Source organism: Nicotiana tabacum, chromosome 11 (assembly GCF_000715075.1).
Source record: "Nicotiana tabacum cultivar K326 chromosome 11, ASM71507v2, whole genome shotgun sequence".
Taxonomy (NCBI): domain Eukaryota; kingdom Viridiplantae; phylum Streptophyta; class Magnoliopsida; order Solanales; family Solanaceae; genus Nicotiana; species Nicotiana tabacum.
In genome coordinates, this window is record NC_134090.1 from 93,156,883 (window position 1) to 93,175,146 (window position 18,264).

Genomic DNA, 18,264 nt, shown 5'->3' on the forward strand with positions numbered 1-18,264 from the left:
TCTTCCTTTCTCTTAGTTTTTGGTCTCTTTAAATAAGGGCCGGGTCAAAAAAATTTGTCTAGTTGTTCTTTGTCAGAAAACGCTTCGCATTTTCAGTCAAAGAGGGGCAGCTGTAGACATGTGATTTTTGACCCTCCCCAAGATTTTATATATTTTAGCATTTAAATACTTAGTCTAGGTCTAATATAGTTATTTCAACTAATTTTTGACTCTTTTACATTATTTTATCACAAAATTGAAAATACAAAAAAATAGTTCCATATTTCTCTATTTAATTCACGTATTAGATATTTTTAGGAGGATATATTACTTTGAGCCTATTTTTATTTTATTTTAATATAATCTTTGAAAATGCAAAAATAGTTTCAACTTTAATTTTTAGTTTTATTTTAAATATAATAGTTTATTAAAATTAATTAAGAGTTACTTTATACCTTGTTATAAGTATTTTTTAAAAAAAAAAAAGCAAATTAGATTTTCAGTATTTTTCTAGCCTGATTTGGTAGATTTAGAGCCTAATTCAACCCTTAGCCCATAAATCCAAGCCCAATACCCAATACTCATTCCCTAACCCAACCCAATATAAAAAGACCTAAAGAACCTGGAGAAGAGATATATCGTGAAGCCCCCCCCCTAATCGATCATCTTCTGGAGGAGACAAACACACAGCTCCTCCTTCTTCCTGGACTGAACAAAAGCCTTAAAACGACCTTCAACTTCCGAACCACCTCCAACGCCACTGGCCACTCCCTAGCCACCAACAATACTAACCACTATTCCCTCACCTCCATTAATCTCCATGTGAGCTGTCACTCTAGACCCCAAGCACAACAACGACCCCCACCAGTTTCTTCTTCTCCGAACACTAGCCAGAACAGACCACTCCTTCAACCGTGGCTTCTTCCTCTTATAGCCTTGAACACCTATGAACGGATCCCCACTGTTACCCTCGCCCAAAAGACCCCCTGCTTCTTCAACCTTTGGACACAAGGAAGAGAACGACCTCCTCTCTCCAATTTTTGGCCAGCGTACCTTCCCATTTTCCGTTTCCGTAGACAGAGATCCATAGGAAGTTCTGGACAGAATCTTAGCAAATTTCTCTGTTGATTTTTTTGATTTCGATTTGAGTTTCAAAGTGATGGAATTCAAATGAGTGAAGGTGCCGAATTTGTGGGTGCTCGTTGAATGCCGTCGGGTTTTGAAGTGTCTGTTTCGATGCTCATTTGGTGGAATACGCTTCTGCTCGTTGAGCTTTAGTTGCTGCCTTCAAGTGTATTATTTTACCAACATCTAATTGATTGAAACTCCCTCTTCCAGGTCCGATTCTTTAGTTCTCCGCTCAACTTATCTTCTTTAAAACTTATATGTTGTTTGTGTTGAAATGTTTGTTTGATCCATGTTAATCATATTTTGCTTGGTTAATCCTGATCACATCAATTGATTAGGATTTACACGAACTATCTTGTGCTAAAATTTTTCATGAAATATGGGATTGGGTTATGTTAAAAAGGGAGATGGATTTAGGTTGCCTTTAACATCTGAAGCCAGGAAATTTCAATTGATGATCTGTTATTATATATGGCTTCAACGGTTGCGATGATTTTGCTCCCTTTTACACTATACATAGAAGGAAATGTAACAACATTTACATTGGAGAAATCTAAGGATTACATGTGAGTTTTGGCCTACCGTATGTTATGAGATTGAGTTTGATATAATTTTGTCGTTCTTTATTCTCACTCTCGTTAATTGGACCGCTAGGAGCATGACTAGGCCGACCACACCGGGGTAGGCAATCTTTAGGATTTTTGTTCGTTTGAGGCGAAAGGTCGTTCCGTAGGTAAATTTATTCGGGGAATGTCCCGAAGTACTTGTATATATTTTAAACAGGGGAATGCCCCGAAGTAAATGTAAATGGAGGCCGTGGCAACATCAATGGAGGCGTAATATAGGCTAGTAAGACTTATTTCATTTTATTTTATTTTTCTTTAATTTGGTGGGGACGACCTCGAGCCTCATGTGTGTTTACTTTGTTTTTTCTGTGATTTTGCCTCAATTTGAATATTTTAAATCCAACTAGATTGAGTATGCAACCGTACTAGTTACGGGACTTGGGGAGTGCCTAACACCTTCTCCCCGAGTCAAATGAACCCCCTTATCCGAATCTCTGGTGCAGACTTAGTTTTGGAGTCTCAAGTGTTTCAAAAGGGAAAAAAAATTATTTTAGAAAAACGGTGACCTGACACACCAAAATCAAACGTCAGGTGGCCACTCTGAATTATCTCTTTTTGAACACAAATTTTTGTCACTTTCAAAATTGAAAAACCCTTTTGAGCTTTGCAAATTCCTTTTATTTATTTATGTAGGGGTTAGTGAAGTTTGGTTAAAAAAAGGGGTGTGACAATAACGATTGCTAGATTGGAGCTTTATCTATTGGAGGAAATTAAGGTAGCCGCCTTGGCGTCCGCAAGCCTTGACTCTCCTACTTTCTTAGTTTATTTGTATTGTTCTATCTTCCTAGATAGTGTTTAGTAGTCAGACTGTTGTTAGTTAGTGTTTACCAGCTAGGGCCACGAGAGGTCGGGGCTGCAGTAGAGGCCGAGGTGCAGCTCGTACAATAGCTAGAGCAGTACCTGTAGACCCACCAATCGATGTAGCTTAGGAGCATATTCCAGATATGGTTGAGTCGGTGGGACCAACTCAGGCACCAGCTATGCCCATTGTGATTCTAGTCCTTCAGAAGGCTCTGGCCCAGATATCGACCATTTGTAATAGCCTTGCTCAGGCGGTTTTAGTTCTGGCCACACCATCCACTTCTCAAGCTGGGTGAGGTGCTTAGACTCCCGTCGCCCGTATTCTAAAACAAGTGGTGAAGGGACTTCAGACACTGGGGGTACTACTAGTCCAGCTAGTTGAAGTTACTCAGGCCCGGGTGGGTCCCACTATGAGTGGCGAGGAGCAGAAAAGAATAGAGAGGTTTGGGAGGCTCAAGCCTCCATCATTTAGTACAGATGAGTTAGAGGATGCCCATGACTTCTTGGATAGGTGCTAGCAAATTCTTTATACGACGGGAATTTTGAGGAGACTAGTGGGGTCTTATTTATTACTTTTCAGCTATCGGGGGCAACCTTCAGATAGGGGGAGGCCTATGAACAGATCAGGCCAGTCGATGCTGTACCACTTACATGGCACGAGTTCTCCGTTCTCTTCTTGGAGAGGTGTGAGAAAGCACATGAGAAAATATTATTGATTAATATTCTATGTTACAATAAGCTCTATTTATATGTATACATAACATATAATCTACTCCAGTTATATAAGTGACTAGGACTAATTACATACATTGACATAACTATTCTAATACTCCCCCTCAAGCTGGTGCATATAAATCATATGTATCGATCTTGTTACATATATAGTTAATACGAGGACCAGTGAGGGACTTGGTGAACATATCTGCAAGCTGATCATTCGACTTCACAAACTTTGTAGCAATAACTCTCGAGAGTATCTTTTCTCTAACAAAGTGACAGTCAATCTCAATGTGTTTAGTTCTTTTATGGAACACTGGATTTGACGCAATATGAAGAGTAGCTTGATTATCACACACAAGTCCCATCTAACTAATCTCACCAAATTTCAACTCTTTGAGCAACTGTTTGATCCAAATTAGCTCACATGTCGCCATAGTCATTGCTCGATATTTTGCTTCTGCACTAGACCGAGCAACCACATTCTATTTCTTGCTCTTCCAAGACACCAAATTTCCTCCTACTAAGACACAATATCCAGACATAGAACGTCTATCAAAAGGTGATCCTGCCCAATCAACATCTGAGTATCCAGCGATCTGCTCATGGCCTCGATCCTCAAACAATAAGACTTTGCCTGGAGCTGATTTTATATACTGAAGAATGCAGACAACTGCATCCCAATGACTATCACAGGGAGAATCCATAAATTGACTTACAATACTCACAGGAAAGGAAATGTCAGGTCTAGTCACTGTGAGGTAATTTAATTTACCAACCAACCGCCTATATCTTGCAGGATTGCTAAGAGGCTCCCCCCGTCCTGGTAGAAGTTTAGAATTTGGATCCATCAGAGTGTCAACAGGTCTACAACCTATCATTCCTTTCTCCTTAAGAATATCTAAAGCATACTTCCGCTGTGAGATCACAATACCTAAGCTCGACTGAGCGACCTCAACACCTAGAAAATACTTTCATCTGCCCAGATCCTTAGTCTGAAAGTGCTGAAAGAGATGTTGCTTCAACTTACTAATACCATCCTGATCATTGCCGATAATAACAATATCGTCAACATAAACGACCAGATAAATACAGAGATTTGAAGCAGAATGTCGATAAAATACAGAGTGATCAGCTTCACTACGAGTCATGCCAAACTCCTGAATAACTGTGCTAAACTTACTAAACCAGGCTCGAGGAGACTTCTTTAGACCATAGAAGGATCGATGCAACCGACATACAAGGCCACTAGACTCCCTCTGAGCAACAAAACTAGGTGGTTGCTCCATGTAAACCTCATCCTCAAGGTCACCGTGAAGGAAATCATTCTTAATGTCCAACTGATAGAGAGGCCAATGGCGAACAACAGCCATGGATAGAAAACAACAGACTGATGTTATTTTAGCCACGGGAGAGAAAGTATCACTGTAATCGAGTCGAAATATCTGAGTATACCCTTTGGTAACAAGACGAGCCTTAAGTCGATCAACCTGACCATCTGGATCAACTTTGACTGCATACACCCAACGACAACCAGTAGTCGATTTACCCGAAGGAAGAGGAACAAGCTCCCAAGTACCACTCGTATGTAAAGCAGACATCTCGTCAATCATAGCCTGTCGCCACCCCGGATGAGATAGTGCTTCACCTGTAGACTTAGGGATGGAAACAGAGGATAAATATGACACAAATGCACAATGGGATGATGACAGACAATGGTAACTTAAACCGACATAATGAGGATTAGGATTGAGTGTGGACCGTATACCTTTCGTAGTGCAATCGATTGATCAAGAGGAGACAAGTTTGCAGTATTAACAGGGTCAGGTGCATGATGTGAATCAGCTGGGCCTAATGTTGGATGTGGACGACAATAATAAGTCAGGAGTGGTGGAGGTGTAGAAGGTTGAACTGGACTAGGTGGTGGCATTGGAGCTATAGTTGGTGGAATTGGACTAGGTGGTGGCACTAGACTCGATGGTGGTACTGGAGCTATAGGGGTGGATCTGTGGAGGAAGATGAATAGGAGATAAGGACTGAATCTCCAAAAGAAGGAACTGGTAGCACCTCAAAAATATCTAATTGATTAACTGGACCTGTGAAGTATAATTGGGTTTCAAAGAAGGTAACATCAGCAGGCATAAGAAACCGCTGGAGGTAAGGAGAATAACATCGATATCCCTTTTGTATTCTCGAGTAACCCAGAAATATGCACTTAAGAGCACGAGGAGCTAACTTATCTTTTCCTGGAGTAAGGTCATGAACAAAACACGTACTCCCAAAGACATGGGGTGGAAGAGAGAACAAAGGTAAGTGGGAAAACAAGACAGAGAATGAAACTTGATTCTGGATAGTTAAAGATGGCATACGATTAATAAGATAGCAAGATGTAAGAACTGCATCCCCCCAAAAATGCAGCGGAACATGAGATTGTATGAGTAGAGTACTAGTAGTTTCAATAAGATATTTATTCTTTCTTTCAGCTACCCCATTTTGTTGGGATGTGTACGGGATAAGATGTTTGATGAATAATCCCATGGGAGTTCATAAACTACTGAAATGGGGAAGACAAATACTCTAGGGCATTATCATTACGAAATGTGTAGATAGAAACCCCAAATTGATTTTGAATTTCAGCATGAAAGTTCTAGAAAATAGAAAACAAATCAGATCGATTTTTAATCAAACATATCCAAGTGCACCTAGAATAATCATCAATAAAACTGACAAAGTAGCAGAATCCCAAGGTAGAACTGACCTGACTAGGACCCCAAATATCAGAATGGACTAAAGTAAAAGGTAACTCTGCTCGGTTATCAAGATGTCGCGGGAAATAGGAGCGGGTATTCTTACTGAGCTGACATGACTCACACTCTACAATAGACAAGTGAGATAAGCTAGGTACCATTTTCTAAAGTTTTGACAAACTAGCATGTCCCAACTGTTTATGTAATAAATCTGGTGAATCAGTAATAGGACAAGTTATTGAAGGAAGACAAGGTACGAGTCCATGTGATTTTGCAAGGATAAAGTAATAAAGTCCATCTGATTCACGTCCGGTACTAATGATCCACCCAGTACTGCGTTCCTATACAAAAAACAAGGTCATCAAGAAATAAAATAGCAGATTTAAGTAATTTGGCTAAGTGACTAACAACTATGAGATTAAAAGGACTACTGGGAATATAAAGAACTGAGTCTAAAGGTAAGGAATGAAGTAGGCTTGCTTGACCTATTGCAGTTGCCATGGTTTGAGACCCATTGGCCATTATGACTGTTGGAAGACATTGAGAATATGAAATACTTGTAAAAAGAGATTTGTTACCAGAAATATGATCAGATGCACCTGAATCAATGACCCAAGACTTAGAAGTTGAAGATTGGGAGACACAAGTCATGCTACTATTTGTTGGAAATATGGAGGCTAATCCTAAAAATGTCTGTTTACGTGCTTTGTATTGAAGAAACTCAATATAATCCGGTAAAAAAAACCACCTGGATTGGATTCAATGCATTGGATCCAATGAATTGTGAGTCTAAGGCTTCTAATAAGAATGACATGATAATTTTCACGCCGGAAAAAATCAGAAAATTGTTTGGAAATCACTGTTTCACTATTACTGTTCACCGGAAACACGGTAGCTCGCTGGAAAATAAAAAAAGTCATCGGAATCTGATGTAACCTTGATGTGTAGGATCGGAAAAGCCTCGCGATTAGGCTGTCCTGAAGAAGGTTGGCCAAAAATGGCCAAAAACAGGCACACGCGTCGGCGCGTGGGACAGACGCGCCGACGGAAACCCTTCTCTGATCGGCTTTCTGGAGATATTTTCTGGGGTTTGGTTGCCTCTGTCTTAGGGACCTTGTGGTGGTTTTGGATTTTGCACAACACCAAGGAAAGATGGTTTTGTTGCGGACAACCTCCTAAGTCGCCGGAAAATTGCACGGCGATGAGGTTTTTTTCCCGGAAGTCGCTGGAATGATGCACAACAATAAATTTCTCACTATTGCTCTGATACCATGTGAGAAGGCACGAGAGAAATATTATTAATTAATATTCTACGTTACAATAAGCCCTATTTATATGTATACATAATACATAACCTACTCCTATTACATACATTCACATAATTATTCTAACAAGAAGTTTGTGCCACCGACCCGTAGGGAGGAGTTGCGTAGGCAGTTCGAGCAGCTACGCCAGGAGGGTATGTCTGTGAACCAGTATGAGATGAGATTTTCAGAGTTGGCTCATCAAGCGATCTGGTTGGTTCCCACGGAGAGGGATATGATTAGGAGATTTATTAATGGCCTCAACTATGGACTGGGCTTTGTTATGACTCGGGAGATTGCATCAGGTGCTAGGTTCGATGAGGTGGTTGATAATGCTAGGCAGCTAGAGTAGGTTCGTAGTTAGGAGCGTGGGGAGAGGGAGGCCAAGAGGCCTCGTGGTTTGGGTGGTTTCAGCGGTGTTTCTTCTGGAGGCCAGTACTACCACAGCAGGGGTTGTTCTTATAGACCCACTCAAATGGCTCATCCGGTTCATCATGGCGCATCAGCTAGCCATGGGTCATATAGTGCTCGACCAGGTCAGTCGTTTCTCAATGCCCTCCTAGCTCAGAGATCATGCCGTGCTCTATCTGTTTAGGGTTCATCTATGCTAGGTTCTTCTAGCAGTTATTCTGGTTCCCGGGGTCCGATTCAGTCCCCACCACCATCAGGAGTTGCTTCAAGTGAATGGAGTTTGGAAATGTGTGGAGATAGTGTCCCCGTATCTTTGGAGGTCCAGTTCAGCAGAAGGTCTAGCTGTGACTTCCACACCAGTTACTTTACCACCTGGCCAGCCAGCTCGGGATTGGGCTTAGGTAGATTTAGGTCGCCCTAGAGGGGGAGGCCGAGCAGGTGGAGGTCAGGCTTGATTCTATGCTATCCCTGCCAGGCCAGAGGCCGTTGCTTCAGACGCAGTGATCACATGTATTGTTTTAGTATGCCAGAGGGATGTTTACACATTATTTGACCATGGTTCTACATATTCCTATGTATCATCCTATTTTACTCATTATTTGGATATGCCCCGTGAGTCCTCAGTTTCGCATGTTCATGTATCTACATCGGTGGGTGATACTATTATTGTGGACGGTGTGTATCGATCGCGTGTGATGACCATTGGAGGGTTGGAGACTAGAGTTAATCTCTTATTTGGACCAAATTGTTTTAGGAAATCCACTGCTAATTAGCATAGTTTTGGCTATATCCTCTGGAGTTCTATTTATTCTTTCTACAATACCATTTTCCTGTGGTGTCCTGGGTGCAGAGAAATTATGGTCTATACCATTTCCAGCATAGAACTCTAGAAAGTTAATATTTTAAATTCAGTTCCATAATCAGATCTAATGTTAGCTACATGACTGTTCATTTTTCTTTGTAGTTTGTTCACAATAGTCACAAACATATCATATGTTTCTTCCTTAGTTGCCAGAAAAATAGTCTAGATAAACCTAGAATAATCATCAACAATTACAAACGCATTCCTCTTTCCACATTTACTATGAACCCTCATTGATCCGCATAAGTCCATGTAAAGTAGTTCCAGAGGTCGAGAGGTACTTACCACTTTTTTGGATTTAAATTATGATCTGACCTTCTTACCTTTAGTACAAGCATCACATATTTTATCTTCTCTGAATTTTAACTTGGGCAATCCAAGAACTAGGTCCTTAGAAGTTAATTTTCTTAACATAGAAAAATTAGAATGCCCTAGTCTATTGTGCCACGGAAAAGAGTTAATATCAAGTGTACTAAGACGTGAAAGTTTATTTTCAGGTGACGACATAATATTGGCTTAGTAAATTTTTTTTTTTGCTTTTTTCCTTGGAGCACCAGGTAGCCAGAGTTTTCATTTGTAACCATACAGTTCTTAGAAGTAAAGAGAAATCGGTTCCCTTTGTTACACATTTGGGAAACACTCAACAAACTATGCTTCAGACCTTTAACATAATATATATTTTCAATAGCATGAGAATGGCACTTACCAACCTTATCTATGTAGATAATATTTCACTTTTATCTATTTTCGGAGCCCACACTCCCTCCTTGGTAGGCTCTTAGTGAGAGGAAATTATCTCCATTTTCAGTCATGTGGCGGAGCAAGCACTATCAACATACCACCAATTCTTACTTCATCTCACCTTAGTCTACAAAAACATTCAGGGGATAGCTTTAGGAATACAGACAAGCTTGGGTCCCTGTCTTTAAGTAAAATGATGAATTGCATTCTTCTTAGTCCACCCTGATAGTTTTCCACTTATTAGTGAAGAACCATGTTTTATCACTTTACTTTCTCAATATATGCAATATTTTTCAGGCTTGCTTGAATTCTAGCTATGCATATTTCTTTGAGGTGTCCATTATTACCATAGTGAGTGAAGAGGCAATTGTCATGAATGTCTACCTACTTACTATGAGGATTGCATGAAATTTTAGTCGCAGTATGTCCTAAACTTCGTTTGTTACTACTATAGTTCTTATGCATCTTAAATATTATTTGGGAAGACCTTGTCCACTTTAAGTTCTTCTAATTCAAACTTGGCCTTATCCAGATTTTCTTGAAACATCCTAACCTTTTCAAATTCAACTAGAAGTTTTTTATTAGTTTCTTTTAGTTCACTATCTAATTTCTTCTGGATATCAATGGCTGAGTCTTTATCCTTATTGGGAGCATTGAGCAATTTATATTCTCAGTTTCTATGGCAGTATTTTCATCTTCCAACACAAGAATCTAGTCCTTGAGATTAACTACAAAGACTTCAAGATTATCACTACTTATTTCAAGATCTTTGTGCTCAAACCTAAGTAATGCATAATCATTAATTATTCCTTTTTATCAAAAACCTTTTAGTATGCATCCATCAAGACAACAGACAAGGAAATTAATTTCTTTTTAGAGTAGGTGTGAATTCTATTTTTTTGATATCTTGAAAACTTACCTCAGGTTCTTCTTCCTCTTCAGCATCAGAGTTTGAATTTGCCATCAATGCTAGAAGATCTTGTAGTTATGAATCACTATCTTCCTTTACCATCAAGATTGATCATCATCATCATCATCATCATCATCATCATCATTAGCATTATCATCATCATTAGTTGAAGATGATCGCATGGCAGCCATAACTCTTTTCATACTTTTGTCCATAGACTTATTTGTCATCCTTCCTTCAGGAATCCGGTCTCTTTTATGTTGTTTTTCCTATCCAGGATTGTTCCTTTTCCGCCCAGTTTCACACAAGGGGCAATCTTTAATGAAGTGATCCCTTTTTTTCACACGTGTAACATCTATCATTGTTTTTTTCTTTGCAACCATAGGTTGGATGAACTATCTTTCTTCACAAATCCACCATTCCTTATTTCTCATTGGAAACGTTTGGTAGGTAGTGTCATATCATCTTCTTCTAAATCCTACTTCTATGTGGTCTTAAAAACCAGGTTCTTGGCCTTGCGAGGTTAAGCAAATTGTCGATCTAGACGATCCTAATTAAGTTTTAACTCATAAGTCACCAAGTTTCTAATAAGATTATCAAGAGTCATTGTGTTCAAATTTTCTGCTTCAGTAATTGCATTGACCTTACTTTCCCATGAAGGGGCAATATGCACAGAATATTTTTCATAATTTTATTACAACGAATAACTTCTCCAAGAGATATCAGTTCATTGATAATTGATGTGATCCTAGTATGCATATCACGGTGCAGCTTGATAAGGTCTTGACTTATGAAGAAGAGACGGTGGCTATTCTAGATCGGTAGGTTTGAAAGTTAAGATCTATAGATATTTCTTCCATGAAAGTACTTTGGGGAGATCAACCAACAAAGAAGGCTACTTGGGAGTTCGAGTTCGGTATGAGGAGTAGATATCCGTATCTCTTTACCCGTTCAAGTACATTTCTATGTCCGTTCGAGGATGACCATTTCTTTTATATGTGGAGAATGTAACACCCAACATGTCGTTTTGAGTTCTAACTTTGCATTTCACAACTTGAGACCTTATATGCATTATTGATGATTTATAACTTGCATTTGTGGTTTGTCTTATTTTCCGGAAAGTTTAAGTGTGATTTTACAAAGAAAGCTTGACATTTGAACTTAAAAATGGTTAGAGTTGACTATGGTCAACATTATTGGTAAACAACATAGGATCAATTTTTTGACGATTCTGATAGGTTCATATGATGCTTTTGGACTTGTACGCATGTTTGGTTAGGGTCTCGGGTGACACGAGGCCATTTCAGGGCTTGTTGTAAAAATTTCAAAAATGAAAGTTACAAACTGTGAAACCTTTGAGTTTTGATATGTGATTCTTGATTCTTGATATTAATTTGGTGTTTTGAGCTCACGAACAAGTTCGTATGAAATTTATACACTTGTGTGAATATTTGAATTGGGACCCAAGGGACTCGAATGAGTTCCGAGATGGTTTCTAGCCATTTTTGTACAATATGCAATAACTCATGTGCTGCTGCGCATTGTGCATCGCGAACGCGTAGCTAAGCTCGCGTTCGTGAAGGGAAAATTGGGGCATGGATGATTTATACTATGCGAACACAAGGGAAAGCTACTGAACACTAGGTCCTGGGGGGATTGCCTTTTATGAATGAGGCAGACTTCATGCGAATGCGTAGGCATGGGCTCTCGAGGCTGGCAGACGGTTATTCATCAATAACGCGACCAATGGATTGTGAATGTGGAGGCTTGAGAGGGGCGATGCCTTCGTGAAAGCGAGGAGGCCTTCGAGAACGCAATATCTAGTTGGCCGAAGTCTTTGCGAATGAGGCAGGTGCTTCACGAACGCGAAGAGCGCTTGACGCTTAGGTAATAAAGGGCTGAAAATTGGGATTTAGTTACTTTTCATTTTTTGAGACTAGATCACGGATTGAGGAGATATTTGAAGAGACTTTCATCATAACTTATTTGGTTAGTATTTTTTCTTTACCTAGTTTTGATTTATTTCCATAAATACCCATAGATTTATCCCTAAATCTAGTTTTTTAAAGAGTAAAAATTAGAGTTTTGGAAAAACATTTATCAGGGCAAATCGGTATTTTGGACCTCGATTTGAGTCGCAAATTACATATTTGGATTCGTGAGAGAATATGTAATCAGGATTTAGGTCTTAATTTCGGACTTTCGACCATGTGGGCTCGGATTGACTTCTTGTTGATTTTTCTAAATATGTTAAAGATTGAATCCTTTTGATATTAGGATAATTTCTAAAACTTGTTTTTACTTATTTAAACATTATTTGACTAGATTCAAGTTGTTTAGAGGCTTGTGCTAAAGGCAAAGCTGTATTAGAGTATTGATTTAGTTCCGGAAAGAGGTAAGTATCGTTAATCTTGATTTGATAGAATTAGGTGTGATTGGTCTAATTACTATATGTCCCATGTGTTAGGACTACATATATGCAAAGTGATAAGGGCATACGCATCGTCAATGGCTAAAATTATGTGGGTGTGACTACTTTATTCATGTCTTTGCTTAATTATTTCATGCTTTTAATTGTTAAATGTCTTTACTTATTATATGCTTTTACTCGTTAAATATTTTTACTAGATTCATGCTTTTAACTACTACATGTTACATGCTTTTGCCTGTTATATACCTTTATATGCTACGACTTTACTTGTTACTTGTCGTATGCCTTTACTCGTTTCATACTTCGTTCTTCTACGTGGTATTGGACTGTGTAGCTATTTGATCATTTGCATGTTAATAACCTTGCTTGGATCCTTGTTGTTTTACATGAGTAAGATTAGCTCTAAAACTTGGAATTTGCCATTTCTTTTTGTTCGTGTCTGTCATTTCCTTGATGAATTATGCTATTTCATCCTTCTCAATAGTTGATATGAATTTTTCTATATTTGAATGTGTTGTTGGATAATTCCATGTTAATTGATATATTGGATCGCGTTGCCTCCACAACAATATTATGATAAGGATCTGGTTGCTCGCCACAATAATTGTATGACCATGTGATCGGGTTGCCGTCGCAACAATGTTTGTGTGTGTTGAATTTGGTTGTGCCGCCATAACGTATGTGTTATGAAATGTTGGTGTTTTTTGTGATATAACCTTCCCTGTGGCTTTTGGTTGTGTTGATTATGGATATTGCTTCTTCCCCGTTGATTTGAACTGCCGAAAAGGGTTTTGGTTGCGCTATTCAAGAAATGTGGTTATCACTTTTGTTATCGGATTCTTTTTACTATTTCATGCCTTTATTCCTATTATTATTAATGTTAATTCTATTACTATTTCTGTTGCTAATTAACTGTATAGGTTTATACGGTAGGTGTCTTGTCTTAGCCTCGTCATTATCTCGTCAAGGTTACACTCAATATTTACTGAGTACATGGGGTTGGTTGTACTCATATCATACTTCTGCACTTCTTGTACAATTCTGTGCCGGTCCTAGCAGTATCTAGCGAGGAGCATAGCTTGGTGACCAGAGAGACTCGAGATAATGTTGTTTTCCTCCTTCAGACTCCAGAATTACCTTAGCTCTTATTATCGTTATTTTCTTATATCATATAGAATTAAATTTCATTTCAGGCTTTATATGTAGTACTCTTAGTAGCTCATGTACTCTGTGACACCAAATCTTGGGAGGTTATATGGACGATGTTTGGGTTTAGACTATTAATATATATTTTTGAGTTTTTCTCGTATTCCATATTATTTGTTGCTATATGTTAGTCTAGTTTTCTTATTTATTGTTACTTGTTGGCTTGCCTAGAAAGCAGTGTTAGTTGTCATCACGACCCCGTTGGTTGGGGTTTTGGGTCGTGACAAAAACTATTCTGTTGTAGACATACCGCTTATTTTTCAGTCATAAATTTCGAATTGTACTGAGTATAGCCAAACAAATCACTTTAAAATTCATAGGTGAAACCAGGATTTGAATATTATAAGTTCAATTCGACTTCTGGATTCTAGCATAACTTATTTGATTTGCTAGGTTTAAATTCATTATTTGTACTCCAATAGTGAATTTTAACACATATATACATGGTTCGAGCCAACTATTAGATTCGAATAAACTCATAAATTATACAGTAGACCTGTATTTGCTTTAGATATGAACAAATTAATTGAGGTGTGCGTAAACTGATGTGTGCACGGGTATTTCCCCAACCTCGAAGGCTGAAGCTGTTTCTTCATCTTTGACCTTGGCCTATTAACAACATTTGACTCTATGTTCTCGTACGAGCTAGTGCCCGTGCACTTCCAAGTTGTCAGCTATTAATTGGTTTTGGAAGTTAGTATGGTAACTAACAGGATGCTTGAAGCAACTATCCTATTTTTCACCTCTAATCGACTAGCTCAATTTTAGGAGAACCGGAGAATATAAATAAAATTTGTCATGATGTAGAAAATGGCAAGCTTTCAGGACCTGAGCACGGCTAGCTTGTCACTATCTACGTATATACTTACATTTGCCTACCAGATCTTAAGCCCCAATTTCTGCTTCCAGTTTACTACTATATAAATAAATTGCGCCTCCATGCCCCTTCAACTGGTATTATTAAGTCACTTAGTACTCTCTCACCCTCTGCTAATCCTTAATTGACTTACCAACTTCTTCATCAATGGCTGTTCCTGCAACATTCTCCATACATTATTCTCTCTTTTTCTTTTGTTTAAGCTTTTGCTTCCATGGAACTTTTGCTGATTATGGAGGCTGGAAAAATGCTCATGCCACCTTCTATGGAGGGGGTGATGCATCAGGCACAATGGGTACGTACGTTTAGAGGCGGATTCAAAATTTAATCTTTATGGTTCAAGATTCTAAGTTTTTGAAAATATGAGTTCAAAACAGTTTATACTGTTACTGAAAAAGGAACTTATAAATACAACGGCAGTGTCACTATATTTTTCAGTGCTTTTTACAGCCGGTTATGTGTACGTATCTTTTAAGTAATATGATAATATAAAATTCTTTTATACTGTTAGTGTATAGAAGTTAAAAAAACATGCCGTATTTGGAACATGCAGGTGGTGCTTGTGGTTATGGGAATTTGTACAGCCAAGGATATGGAACCAATACTGCAGCACTAAGCACAGCATTATTCAACAACGGATTGAGCTGTGGGGCTTGCTACGAGCTAACTTGCAGCAATGACGCTCAATGGTGCCTACAGGGGACTATTACTGTCACTGCCACAAATTTCTGTCCTCCGAATCCATCCCTACCTAATGACAATGGCGGCTGGTGCAATCCTCCTCTCCAGCACTTCGATTTGGCTGAGCCTGCCTTCTTGAAATTAGCTCAATACAGAGCAGGAATTGTCCCTGTATCTTTCCGAAGGTAAAGTTTGATCTTTTAGTCATATACACTTGAGTTGACAGTATAACAATTTTTTTACAAAATCAGTGTAGTAACATGTGATACTTTATAGGTTATTCCCTCCGTTCACTTTTACTTACTTGTCCATTGTATTAAAAATAGATTTTTATTTCTACTTGTCCATTTTAGAAAATCACGAGAAAGACAAACATTTTTTCCTGTTTTACTCTTACCGTTAACTAGGGGTATACATAGGTCGGGTTGGTTCGGATTTTACAATTACCAAACCAAATCAACTGTATTGGGTTATTAAATCTAAAGACCAAACCAAACCAATAAAACTTGGGTTTTTCACTCTTGGTTTTTCTCGGTTTTCTCGGATTTTCGGGTTATTCGGGTTTTTTCGGATTTTTTTCCCTGGTAAAATCTTCGTAGAACAAAACATATAAATTATGCTCAAAATATTTCTTTAATCCTAGTAAGATACAACTATATAAAGTATTTTCCAAGAAAATAATACGAAATATGAGATGTGTCATGACATTATCCTAAAATATTCTACAATAAAGACAGTAAAATTATGTAATATGAATATTGCTAATTTAAAAGCCATAATAAAAACTAAGCATAATCTAAAAGTAATAAGTCATGCTAAAATAAGTAGACTAATAAGGGAATATTAATTACATGACTAAATGCTAAAGAAAAAATAAAAATAGTTTATGCATTTTTATCTAAATTATTGCAAAACAAAAAATAGATATTCCATACATTCCCGTTCGTAGTAATAAATTGAATGTCTTTTGTTAGCATTAGTAATGATTTGATGAAGGTTTGGGCTTTTGTTAGCATTATTTAATTTACTAATATTAATGACTATAAAACTTATTGGAACATTCAAAAGTTCTAAGTCCAACCTTGAAATAATACATTAAAAGATAAAATTATGAAAATTTTTAAGCAATATTTATAAATTACATCACAATAAGTATATTTATATATTAAATATATCTAAAATTTTCATATATGTAATGTCGGGTTGGTTTGGTTTCGGTTTGACTTTCTTTAGTTAAAACCAAACCAAACCAATTATGGTCGGTTTTTTTTTTCCAACACCAAACCAAATCAAACCAAACCATAGTCGGGTTTTTTTCTCGGTTTGACTCGGATTATCGGGTTGGTGCGGTTTGTCGGTTCCTTTGTACACTTCTACTATTAACTACTCATTCCCCAAATTATTTTTCAAGACTTCTTGAAATCATTGTTCGGGATATTATGGTAAAATATGTAATTCATCTATTATTATATCTTAAAGGGAGTGCAAAGTATATTAATGTTGACAAGTAAAAGTGAACGAAGGGAGTACCATTTTATCATGTTACTAATTATTAATGTTTATTAAGGGGATTTAATTTTAATTACTCATATCTTTTAATTAACCTAGTTATGTAGTGCACATAACTTAAACTCCTTTGATTTTCTTGAAAAGTTATGTTTAATTTTTGTTAACACGGACAAGTGCACGTTTGTTGACACTAAGGTAACTACCCATAATAAGAGGAATATACTAAAAAAGCAAGACTTTTTCTTGTAAGTTAAATTGCATTGACAATGTAATATTTGCATTGTATTGTCTGAATATAAGTTAAATCTGCATAAATTTTGTTTAGGCAGGAATTTAATATCTTATAGGCAGTAATTAAATTATGTAACCGGCTGACATGGAGTTTAATTTGTACTGGTCAATGACAGGGTGTCATGCAACAAGAAAGGAGGAATAAGGTTTACAATAAATGGACACTCTTACTTCAACTTGGTTTTGGTGACAAACGTTGGGGGTGCTGGGGATGTTAATTCAGTCTCCATTAAGGGATCTGGTTCTGGATGGCAAGCAATGTCTAGAAATTGGGGCCAAAACTGGCAGAGCAATTCCTATCTCAATAGTCAGAGTCTTTCATTTCAAGTTACTACAAGTGATGGAAGGACTATCACAAGCTATAACGTTGCACCACATAACTGGCAATTTGGACAAACTTTTGAAGGGGTTCAATTTTAATTCTAGCAAGAAACTTAGTAGGTATAAAAATAAACAAAGAGGCTTTCAACAGTCAAATTCCAATTTCTGTTTGGCTTTATTGCTGTGGTGTGCCTGGTGGTTGGTTAGCACCCACTTAGGCCTAAAGTAGACATTTAGTAAACTAGTTAATACTGCATTTTGAGTCTTTCCCAGTGCATATTTATATCCTTTCCAATGATATACAATTGGTCACATTTATCAAATAGTGGGGTAACTTTTTTTTCTTGCTTTGGGAGATCCCTATCTTTAGTTTGCTCCCTTAGTATCCGAACTTACAATCTTAAGGTTGGAAGTGGAGCGTGGTTATAATGGTGTGGAAGTCGAATATATAGAGGAAATAAATGAGAAAATAAAAAGAATACCGGAAATTAACGAGGTTCGGCAAAATTTAATTTTTGCTTAGTCCTCGGACACAATCAATTCAAACTTTATTTCACTCCAAAAATACAAGTGAAATACTATAAGAGACAAAGAAGATCCAAATGCCTTAGGAGATAAGAAGGCAAGTGAGAGATGTTTGCAAATGAACAAAACCTTTGCTATTTATAGAAGGGAAATTGCCTTAATAATGTCATGCATGACATCATATTAAGTGTGATCAT

The 18,264-nt window shown here is 37.7% G+C and overlaps 1 protein-coding gene across 3 annotated transcripts; it reads left to right on the forward strand.

Annotated features, from left to right (window-relative positions):
* Window positions 1-628: 628 nt before the first annotated feature.
* On the forward strand, window positions 629-17,890 carry LOC107763267 (expansin-A8). Of its 3 annotated transcripts, none has more exons than XM_075225292.1 (4): window positions 629-1,317; window positions 13,578-15,035; window positions 15,294-15,606; window positions 17,338-17,890. In XM_075225292.1, exons 2-4 carry the CDS (start codon window positions 14,888-14,890, stop codon window positions 17,639-17,641), a joined length of 765 nt encoding a protein of 254 aa, XP_075081393.1. In that variant the 5' UTR covers window positions 629-1,317; window positions 13,578-14,887; the 3' UTR covers window positions 17,642-17,890. The 3 variants fall into 3 exon arrangements, with proteins under 3 accessions (XP_075081393.1, XP_075081394.1, XP_075081395.1); XM_075225293.1 differs by having other exon boundaries at window positions 13,591-15,035; XM_075225294.1 differs by having other exon boundaries at window positions 14,944-15,035.
* Window positions 17,891-18,264: the final 374 nt, after the last annotated feature.

Excerpts from the sequence above, each read along its gene's own strand:
- LOC107763267 (XM_075225292.1), top strand. The coding sequence starts at position 14,888 with ATGGCTGTTCCTGCAACATTCTCCATACATTATTCTCTCTTTTTCTTT. Across the intron at positions 15,036-15,293 it reads TGATGCATCAGGCACAATGG|GTGGTGCTTGTGGTTATGGG; the intron begins GTACGTACGTTT and ends TGGAACATGCAG. Across the intron at positions 15,607-17,337 it reads GTCCCTGTATCTTTCCGAAG|GGTGTCATGCAACAAGAAAG; the intron begins GTAAAGTTTGAT and ends GGTCAATGACAG.